Below are 11,868 nucleotides of genomic sequence, written 5' to 3'. Positions count from 1 at the left end.
CTCTCGACGAGAGACGCATGTATGAGGGGGTGTACGTATACGGTATGTACTGTACGTGTGACCGTGTGTGTAAAAGGTTTCTTTTTTATATAATATACTGAATAAAACAAGTGAATAGAGCTATGAAAACAACAAAAAAAGTCACTCCTCGCATGAGTCGCATCACACAGCCTGTTCGCATCAGTGGTACAGTGTAAGTGTCTCCCTGCTCGCCCCAATGGGTATAAGCCGTTTGTATAATGCATGCTGTAAGGTGATATGGTGCGTGCGTGTGTGTGACTGTGTGTGCATGCATTTGTGTGTGTGTGTGTGTGTGTGTGTGTGTGTGTGTGTGTGCGTGTGTGTGTGTGAACCTGATCTCACGGAGGACGGCCCTCGTCCCTGGCTGTTCCAGCTGTCACTCGACATCAATTACAGGTGAGCTTGTCAACATTTGACTTTTTGTCTGTCTGTTACAAATGACATTTTCCAAAGGCTGCAGGCAAGGGGTTATCTGCAACTGTAACGCCCGGGATTCGAACTCTGGTCTCCCGTGTGGAAGTCCAGTATCTTAACCACTAGACGAAAGGGATATCCCTATATCCCTATATCCCTCAAAAGTCTAATATCTCCCCCGGTCCATATTATGGTCCGGGGGAGATATTAGACTTTTGAGGCCATCAGGCTGAGGCTGTGAGCCACTGCTGCACTCACCCCCCTTTTGACCTCCTCTCACAGGGAAACCCGATCCGGGTTACGGTTACGGCACCATTGTAACGCCCATGATTCGAACTCGGGACTCCCGTGTGGAAGTCCTCCAGTATCTTAAGCACTAGACCAAAGGGATATCCCTATATGGACCGAGGGAGATATAAGACTTTTGAGGACATCAGGCTGAGTCTGTGAGCCACTCTGCTACACAACAACATGACCTGGGGCACATTCGTAGAATGTAGTAGAATCTGCACCTTTAAGATTTTTCAAAAAATGTTCTAACATAATGTAGCAGATGTACAAGCTCTCTGTGAGCACTAACCTGCTTGTAAATGGTATACTGTATATACGGTATAGAGCACTTTTATGACATGAGAGCTACTTTCAAAATGATCAGCTCAACAAGATCTACCCACCATTACTGAAAATAGTTTACCTGAGGGGGCTTTACTAGCATAGCGGCGCTGGCATTACATACAGTATAGGACTTGGAATGGGAAATAGAGGGGGGTAATCTAATAGTTAGGGTTTTCTTTGTATTTAATTTGTAATGCTACTGCTACAGACGTTTATGCACAGCAACACTCTTGAAAACAAAATATTGCATTGTGAGTTTGAGCATACAGGCCCCTTTTGTCAATCAATCAAGTCACCTTTAACTCAAGTGGCAGATGGCAAAAATTGTTTTTTATATATTTAAATTAAATATTATTTAGGGACATGTCCTGTGATCTACCTGCACAGCCTTTGTGATCTACTGGTAGATCGCGATCTACCTTTTGGGCACCCCTGGTATAGAGCTTTTACATAGACTGTGCATTACATTCACACACACACCGATGGCGGAGGAAACCATGCAAGGCACCAACCAGCACATCGGGAGCCATTAGGGTTTCAGTGTCTTGCTCAAGGACACTTCGACTGTTTGACACTAACCCCCTTTCTGAAACCAGCTCCTCGCCACTCGCTCTACACACTTGCCCTCGATATGCACGTTCACGTGAGGCTGCGCCATATTAAGTGTCGTCCGAAACCAAGCAGCCTTGAGTGGAAGTGGCTTATAAAGCCCTCAAGAGCGAGTCTGTGCTGATCTAGACTCGATTGCCTTGTGCAGCCCTGCTCTCTGTCCGCATGGAAACCGCGACCTACAAATGTAAGAACCACCACAAATAAATGATAAATAAACTCCTCCTAAACAATCTTCATCTGATGCAGAATAGACAATGCTCCAACTGATGTTCACAAGGGCTCTTTATTTAACCCACCGTGAAAAAACTATAAATGAAACCACACAAACAAAACAACTTTTAACACAATGATTTATAAACACCATGGATGTATATGACATGTCATTTTTGACAGTCACGCTGTATTTCCTTTTTCCATATTAATGAAATCCACATGTCACACAAACATACACGATGCAATGCAATATAACTGTACAAACAAAATAACAGGTAACACAATTGCATGATGGTAACCATGGCAACGAATGGTGTCTGTTTCCTGTTTCTGCACAAGGAGGGCGAGTGTATTTCCAAACAGTTTTTTATACACATGCACCCTAATCAAGGGAACTTGATTCAGCTGGAGGGGAACTTCCTGACGAGGGAACCTCCCGAGAGCACTTCAAGTCAAGGGACTGGTTTCAGAAAGGGCCTAAGTCTGGGAGAGCCCGGGATCGAACTGGGAGCCTCACATTCCCAGCCAGCCGCTCTACCGGCAGATCTACCCCTGAGCCAATGCCTCCCGCTTGTCTCATTCTCTCTACTAAAATGACATTGTCCCAAAGCTGTCAACTTAAGGCATCAACTTATTTAATTTTCTTTACTGTTAATGATTGTTTGGTTGTGTATGTTAGATATTGGGCATATGTTTATCCTTTTTAAGGCAATATATTATACTGTTCATCTATAGGAATTCTATGGTGTATTGTATGAGCCTAATCTAATCCCTTGATGATTTTGGAGGGACAAATAGTAAGTAGTAACAAGTCTATAACAGCATCATACACTCACATACAGTGTGCATTCCCATTTCTGATAAACGTCCCTGATAAAATTTCTCATTTACTTGACCTGAATTAGAAGATTGTTGTGTTTCCCCCCCCCATTGTGATGCGTTGAACATCTGCTTCAGTTTTGTGAACTACCGTATTCTCTCAGGCACCGTACTGGAAGCCTGAATGTCTTTTTTTATCTCTGTGGTTAGAGAATAGGAGGGTTCTGTTCTCTCAAAGTTTAAACAGTGGTGGAAAAGGTACTCAATTGGTTTGCTTAAGTAGAAGTACTCCGTTACAAGTAAAAGTCCACTATTCAAATTTTACTTGAGTATGCTGTATGTATGATGATAAGAGCGCCCCTCACTTTAACATTTACAATTTTGAGGGTTTTTTTTTTTTTTTAACTTTACTGGAGTATTTCCCATTTTCAGTACTTTTACTTCTACTCCACTATACATTTGAGAGGCAAATATTGTACCTTTACTTTTTTTTTAGTACCAAACATACATTTACCACTTCAGCAATTTATACATTATTAGGCACAAAGTATTTCCACATTGCAGTATTTTTCTTTTACTTAAACGTGAGTACATTTTTCCACCACTGGTGGTCCTCACACAGGGCAGAGCCTGCTTGTGGTCCCTCCCTGTGGTGTTTCCAGTCTGCATGGCTTCTGTAAGCTCCAAAAATAGTCCATGTTTGAGGGTGTAGAAGAGAGAGCCACATCGTGGGAGGAGGCTTCCTCTCCAAAGGAACTCGCAGTAGACTGTATTACCTTACTGACTGTGCCCTTTTTTTTCTTTCCCTTGTAATTTTGCTTCATTTTTGCCCGAGAAATGCCGTATAATCAGTCTGGAGCGCGACGGGGAGGCTGGACTACGTGAATTCAACTTTGCTTGAGTTCTTGTTCAGTCTTACATTTTTTGCTCCCCCCCCCCCCCCTCCCCTGCTGACGCCATCTCTATTCTCTGTTCTGTTCTGTTTTCTCCTCTCCTCTTCTAAATGTTTAATGGTGCATTTACATAGCGCCGTGGCCTTTATCCTAAGCGATTTACAAAGATTTTGCATTACATTCACCCATTCACACACTCACCGATGGCGGAGGAAACCATGCAGAAAACCATGCAAGACTTGCTCATCGGGAGCAAAATAGGGGTTGAGCGTCTTGCTCAAGGACACTTCGACACTGCGAACGAAAATATAAGCCTGGGTATACCGAGGCTACTTCGACACTAACTCTGGGGGAGCCCGGGATCGAACTGGGAACCAAGCGGCCACTCTACCCCTAAGTCACTGCCGCCCCTGTCCTGTTCTGTCCTGTCCCGTCCTCTGTTGTCCTCTCCTGTCTTGTCCTGTCCTGTCCTGCGCTGTCCTATGAGCAGTGCCAACTTTGGGCCCCAAAATACACTACTTCAGTTAATGTCTGTGTCTGAAATGTCTCACGGTTTAATCACATGATCACATACTGTACTACTGTATAGCATCCCTATAGAGCGTCGCGGTCCCGCCTCCTACCCTGGCCCAGGAAATGAAACCCAATTTCGTAAAGTATTTATTTAAAGACGGTTACGCCGCGGACAAAGCCAACTCGAGTCGTGACAACTCATGACAACACAAACAATATTTTGGACCAAACAAATAATTAGAAAGAAGAAAAAAACGGCAGGTTACAACACTTTTTTTGTTGTTTTTCTTCTTTGTAATTATTTGTTTGGTCCAAAATATTGTTTGTGTTATCATGAGTTGTCACGACTCGAGTTGGCTTTGTCCGCGGCGTAACCGTCTTTAAATAAATACTTTACGAAATGTCTATGAGAATAATGCATTGGGTTTCATTTCCTGGGCCAGGGTAGGAGGCGGGACCGCGACGCTCTATTGGGTTGTCAAAAAATCCCATGGTGGCACAGCTGGACTTAATTGCCCCATATGGCTTGGTGGCCCGCTGTTTAGTAACCAACCAGCGCTCTAGGGGGCGTGGCTGTGCGAGATAAGGGTGTGGCTGATGATCCCACATAACAGGATGAGAGCACACGATGTGAGCAGGTGGTTCATTGGATCATGTTGGCAGTTTCTCTCTCTCTCTCTCTCTCTCATGTGGTTTTTCAAACAAATTACATCAACCACCAGAGGGCCCCATATTGACCACAGAGATGTGTTACTGCCTGAAGATGTAGTTCAGTTCAGTTCAGTTTTATTTTGGTCATAGAATGAACATTACATATATTCATTTCATCTTGTTTTTTTTACAACTTTTGTAGAGACCAAAAAGGTTTAGGCTGAAGCCAATGGCTTATTTTGCCTATCTAGAACGACACGACAGGAAAGGACAAATTTGATCACACAGAATTCAGAATCGCACGTGAGAAGAAATGTAATTTATACGGTTATAACATTACTTTATCACCATAATAATTATGTACTTCATCATAAGATAGGCTATGATTAATATATTAATAATGTTCTATTTTCTATTATTTTAGATTTATACATTCTTTTAAATGTATTAATTGACCTACACTTTTTCAGTTCATTGTCCAAGCCCTTCCACAGATTCACCTCCCTATTTTGTTGGTTCTCCACCTTGCTGTGTCTTTTAGTTCTACTGGATCTCTTCTCCACTAGTCCCTCTCTATAACATTTTAGTCTAGTTTTAATTTGTTGACGAAATTGTCAATATACAGTATTTAGTGCTAGTTTTAGACATCATTCTATTTAGTTTTTTATTTAGTTTTTATCCGTGAAAAACAGTAGTCGACAAACACTTTTTTCCGTCATAGTTTTAGTCGAAGAAATCAACACTGTCTAGACACAAGATGAAACAATCATCAGGCGCATAACATTGATCGCTGCAGTCTGACAGTTACAAGAAGGAACCCGGGACATGCAAGAAGAATCACAGGACACAGCATGTGTTTTGTTGCTTTCCAGGAGCCTTTATTTTTGTTGTAGCACACTGTGTGGCTCTGGAAGAACCATCTGGAGCTGGACGGAGCCGTCTCTCTGGGATGTTATGTGCATTAAGGACGAGAGGTCGGACAGAGGAAGTCACCGCGGAGAAGAGAGTCAGGACTCTGCATGATTTGGAACTCCATTCATCCACCTTTTTCCTTTTTTTTTATTTTACTGCTGCTTGCTATAGTGCTGTTAGGAGTAAAATCCCTGTGTGTTCTTGAGTGTACAAATGTAACCAAATGGACCTAGAAGGGTTAGAGCAGGGTTCCCCAATAGGCGGCCCGCGGGCCATTTGCGGCCCGCGGTGCGCCCCCTTGCGGCCCGCGGAAGATTTATTTATTTTATTTTTTTTGGGGGGGGGGGGGGGGTCCCAGATATAAATGGCATTAAATGGGGGTCAGTGGCCTATGCATGTCAAACTGGGCATCCTTTTCAAATGGGGTCCTGCCCTGAAAATTAATTTTCAGGGCAAGACCTCGACCTCACGCGTGCGGACTCGGCCCCCAGCCTGGTACCCTAGTCAAAATATGGCCCTCGAGGAAAATTAATTGGGGAACCCTGGGTTAGAGGCTGACGTTTTTACTGTGGGTGACAGCCAGGCCACCCACAGTATTCCCCGGAAGGGAAGTGCATCATTGAAATTAAAACGTTTGAGAACCACTGCAGTGCACACTAAATGGAACAGAGCCTTAGTAATTAGTATCATCGGTTACACCTGAAGTAAGTAAGTGAAGGAAGTCGGAAAAGACCAGGCCGGAAGTAGGAAGAGTTATTTCCAAAATGGAAATATGTTCATAGAGCCTGAAGCACACACCTCCCCACGTGCAGAACGCAGCTCCAGCCTAAAACGGCAATCATTGAGCCGAGATAGATGGAACGCAGACTGCCGGGACCGTTGTACGTTTTCATGCTACACAGATGCACGAAAACCAAATACAACGTCACATTCTTCAAAAAACAGAGAATGTCAAAAGCGTCGAAACCACCCAGGACGGCCAGGAGCGAGCCCAGCGTCATCAGCATGTACTTGCCGTCCAGGAGCTGCTTGAGTTCCGAAGACGCGTCCCGGACCTGATGGAGGACGATGCCCGTGACGAGGCAGTACGCGCCCGCCATGAAGAGGACCCACTGAAAGGCGAGGCCCACGGGCGCGAGGTGCAGCGCGAAGGCGGGGACGAGGCCCCGCAAGGTCAACATCATGTTCCCGAGGAGGATCGCAAAGAATCCCACCTCTTTTTGCCGCCCGTAAATCTCCAGCTGATCCACGTCGTGTGCGAACTTTCCTTCCTGCATCACCTCCAGGAGATTCTCCACCGGGGTCGTTAATCCGTAAAGCTCCATTATTGTCCCGTATTTAGCTCCGGTCGATCGATATTATGTGAATGGCCTTTCCACCACCCGCCGCAACGATCACGACCTTGTACGAGTGAAAGGACGATGGTCAATGGGCTTTATAAATGTCAATTTGTGGCGTAGTACCACATGCTGTCACCAGCATTGCCCAATATGGCACTGTTTCTTTTGCGTCGCGGATCTACAATTCATCATGCATCCATGTATGGGCATAAAAGAGATGCAGGCAGACAAATACAGATATCTCCATATATGGGCATAAAAGGGACACAGGAGATGTCACAGAGAGACAGGTACAGAGATGTCCATATATGGGCATAACAAGGAGACAGTCAGACAGACAGACAGACAGACAGAGACAGACAGACAGACAGACAGACAGACAGACAGACAGACAGACAGACAGACAGACAGACAGACAGACAGACAGACAGACAGACAGACAGACAGACAGACAGACAGACAGTGACGAAAAGAAAGCGAGAGCAAGCACTCGTTGAATAATTCCACGTAATGGTGTAACGGATGCACGGTTCAGGAAGATATACTTTTAGGATTCTTGTTTTAGTTTTCGAAAAATAAAACAAGAATCCTAAAAGGACACAACGTGAGTGCTGGTATTTATTCTCAACGTCAATTATGATGCCATTATTGTTAACTGAGGAGATTGTGTGCACATCAAATAGTATTGAGAATTGTAACATCAGGCATGCCCATATTTGGGCATAATCCAGGCACGTTGCCATGGGCATGAAACGTTGCCTAAACAAAGTCATCAGAGAATCTCCATATATGGGCAGGTGACATCAGAAACGGTTGCCTATAGCAACATTGTTTTGCACTGACATCAGAGCTCCATATACGGTCAAATTACACTGTTGGTTCCATGGCAGGTGATGTCACGCAGCTGATGTCATGCCACATCACAAATTATCAGCATATAAACCCCTGAACGTCACAGCTAACATAACATAAGACTTTCTACTAGTAGCGTTGAATTACGAGCAGAATACTCCAAAAACACAAAATGGCCAGTGTCGCAGAGGAAAGCTACAGTGACTGCAAAGGCCCAGGCTCCACGTATGTGAAGCTTGTCGCATCGGACGGCCAGGCCAGGAGAGTATTGAGAGAATTGGCCGTGATGTCCGAGACCCTCACAGACATGCTGTCTTACCCGTACGAGGAGGACGAGACCCAGGAGGTGGTCCTCAAGGACGTGTCCTCGGACTTGCTGGATCTGGTCTTCAAGTACCTGGCCTACAAGAAGCGCTACTCCGACCCGGCATCGACTGACGTTCCTGACTTTAAAATCACAGCGGACGTCGCCAGGGAGCTGCTCATGGTTGCGGACTTCTTGCGTTGTTAAAACGCCCCTAAAAAAGAGAGAGAGAGAGAGAGAGAGAGAAAGAGATGAACGTTGAAACGACTGTGACCCCCAGAATCCCCAGCCTCAAATCTAAAAGGTTTGTTTGGTGACAATTATAACAACAAAAAGTATCAAAGGGGGAGAAAGAAAGACAAAATCAAACTTAAAAAAACAAAAACAATATGTAGGCATATACTCGAATACTGCTGTCCCACACACAGTCAAAAAGGGAAGTAGCTAGCATGAGACTGTTGGAGAACAAAGCCTGATTTATGCTCCCCTGGATAGATAGCCGGCCGATATACACTTTCACAACGCGGGTCACAAGATGTGACACGTTATACGAGCTTGTATATCTGCTACCTTGCAAAAGTAGGCTATACTGTAGAACTAAACAAACAAAAAACAACATGTGTCATCCTGGGTCTCAATACTCTTTGTATATACGCATTGTATATATGCCTCTCAAAATCCAACCCTACGTCCTGAGAGGTGGAAGCAGCAGGTCAAAGGTCAAATGATGCTGACTACCAGGGCTCTGGTAGAACTAATGTAATGCAGTGATGGAAGAAGGAAGTGCTCACATCACATGTTTTACTTACGTAAAAGTATCAATACTGCAATATAGAGACTCTGTTTAGGAGTCTCGTATTCCAAATGTACTTGAGAAAAAAGTATCGATTCGGCATAAAAATTTACTCAAAGTTCCTATTTTGGGTAGAGATGTCCAAATACCATTTTCTTTTTCAGACCAAGTAGCCTACAAGTAGGCCTATTTAATTTTTAGTACTCGCTGAATCAAGTACTGATACCAGTACTTTTTACCCCCATTTCACTCCCTTTTTCTCCACTTTCATTTCATTTGTCATGCCTTTACAGGCCTACTTGTAATGATACTGTTACCACCACAATAATAATAGCCTGAAACGATTTAGAGAAAATATTTGGCATCATAATACATTTGCATTGATTGATTAGAAATGCATGTTTTTTTTATTATAGCAAAAGTATACTGATGTAGTGGGGTTTGGGATGGTGGAAGAGCCTTGTATGTTTTTTAGGCTAATAATTAATATAGCCTATATTGTAATAATAACAACAATAATAATATTTTGTATTTATATTGTAGAGTACCTGCGCTGTGCTGCGTTCACACCGAATCACACGGGCAGATGCAAAATATACAAATATGCAAAGCTACAGCTGCTACACACAAATCATGATTGCATCAAAACGCTTATTTCATGAATCTGCCCCACTATCATTGGGGACGTCGTTAACTTAACTTGTCGCAGCCTCGTAGCAAATATGTCCACACGTTCACCACGGTGACCACGCCACAGTAGCATGATGCCTTGAAGCTTCTACTGTCTGTCTGGCAGCTATCTTTGCTCTGCTGGAACAGAACAGGAGACAGTTGCTTTAACTGCCTGCCATGCCAAAAGGCAACAGAATAATAGCGCTGCAAAAACAAGCACAAGCAGCAGCGGCAGAGGTGGAACGTGCACGCTGGAGGAGGGAGCCGGCGGTGTCACAGATGTAGGTCAAGTGTTATTGCAGCCATGATGCAGCCAGGAACACAGGTAAAGAGGAAATGGTTCATGAACCCTCTGGCGAGTGACAACAAGAAGTCACTGAACTGAAGTTAGCTTAGCCCCCGGGCCCTAGCCTATAGTGCATGTAATGTTGTTGTTGCTGCTGTAAAAAATAAAAATCACACCTGTGTGAAGTGAGCGGCGCAACTCTACCGTGTGGGGTCCCCGGGGGAGTGTTGTTTTAGTGTTACTTTTGGAAGTGCGGGGGCCGCCCCATAAGACACGTGCGCAACACGCACAGACACACTATTAAAACATGCAGATGTGTATGTGTAGCCTATTTAGAAACAGGGTTTACAATTCTTAATCGTATTTTTTTAGACGTGAGAGAAGTAAAGTGGGGCGCTCCCCCGCGTCCCCCCGTCTTCGAAATGAGTACTGTCCCAAGCAAAGGGGGACATCTGGTCACCCTAACACACACACACACACTAACACACACACACACACACACTATAAGGAAAAATAGATTCCACATCTAGATTCCGTGCACGTTTAGAGTCAAACATTTAACTATTAGTAAACAACATAATAATAGTCTACTTTAGCAGATCCACTTAGATTTGGTCCATTGCAAATTTGGACTTCAAATTTGGAGACGTTTGAGAAAAGTTTTCCCCAGATGGATTTCACCGTCCGAGCAACGGAGCTGTTCCGCCTCGCTTCCTCAGATCCACAATCTTTCATTCTTTCTGTACAGAAGTATTGCAGTCAGTCTGTATAATCTGTAATCCTTTCTGTACAGAAGTATTACTGTTTGTAATCTGTATAATCTGTAATCCTTTCTGTAGGCCTACCAGAAGTATTGCAGTCAGTCTGTAATCTCTACTAATCTGTGGGTCTAAATTATTTTCGCTCCTATGCCACCAAAATGTGGAACGCCCTACCAACAGTCATTAAGACATGCAAATCCCTTGACTCCCTCAAAACCGCTCTCAAAGGGCACCTATACGGACGGCTGCAATTCGAAATTGGCCCCGTAAAATCGGAATCCCCCCACCCCTTTTCCCCCTCACTGTATATGTTTATTTTCCCTTTTTACCTCCTTTATGATGAATTCCTGTTCTGTTCTTTGGCTATATAGAAGTGTCTCGTCTCTAAATGTCTTGATTAATTGAACAAGGTGGACCCTCTTGTAAACAAGTGTAATGCTTTATTGGGTCGCCCACTCAGTTAATAACAGTCTTTGTATTGAGTTGTGCTTGAAATGTAATGTAATTCTGCAAACTGTTAATGAATATTTCAATCAATCAATCAATCCTTTCTGTAGGCCTACCAGAAGTATTGCAGTCAGTCTGTATAATCTCTAATCTGTAATCCTTTATGTAGGCCTACCAGAAGTATTGCAGTCAGTCTGTATAATCTCTACTAATCTGTAATCCTTTATGTAGGCCTACCAGAAGTATTGCAGTCAGTCTGTAATCTCTACTAACTGTGATCCTTTCTGTAGGCCTACCAGAAGTATTGCAGTCAGTCTGTATAATCTCTACTAATCTGTAATGCTTTATGTAGGCCTACCAGAAGTATTGCAGTCAGTCTGTAATCTCTACTAACTGTGATCCTTTCTGTAGGCCTACCAGAAGTATTGCAGAAGTCATTCTGTAATCCTTTCTGTACAGACGTATTGTGCAGTCTGTAATCAGCAACATCTCTGAGGGCAGCCTCTCTCTGGGGAGGCTGAGAGTTGAGAGAGAAAGACAGAGAGACATAATAGACAGACTTGGATGGAGGGAGAGGGAGAGAGAGAGAGAGTTACTTGGATGGAGAGAGGGAGGGAGCAAGAGCGAGAGGGAGTGAGAGAGATAGATACTTGGATAGAGAGAGAGAAAGAGGGAGGGAGTGAGAGAGAGAGAGAGAGAGAGAGAGAGAGGAAGGGAGAGAGAGAGAGACAGATGGAGAGAGGAAGGGAG

General features: G+C 43.9%; 1 protein-coding gene across 1 annotated transcript; it reads left to right on the top strand.

Annotated features, from left to right (window-relative positions):
- Window positions 1-8,027: 8,027 nt before the first annotated feature.
- On the top strand, window positions 8,028-8,366 carry LOC306917229 (elongin-C-like; the record flags this gene model as incomplete). The annotated part of the gene is made up of 1 exon (XM_079495362.1): window positions 8,028-8,366. One exon carries the CDS (start codon window positions 8,028-8,030, stop codon window positions 8,364-8,366), a length of 339 nt encoding a protein of 112 aa, XP_079351488.1.
- Window positions 8,367-11,868: the final 3,502 nt, after the last annotated feature.

This window comes from Electrona antarctica (assembly GCF_951216825.1).
Source record: "Electrona antarctica genome assembly, chromosome: 24".
Classification (NCBI taxonomy): Eukaryota; Metazoa; Chordata; class Actinopteri; order Myctophiformes; family Myctophidae; genus Electrona; species Electrona antarctica.
Note: the sequence above shows the minus strand (reverse complement) of the source record. Positions and strands in the feature narration are given on the sequence as shown.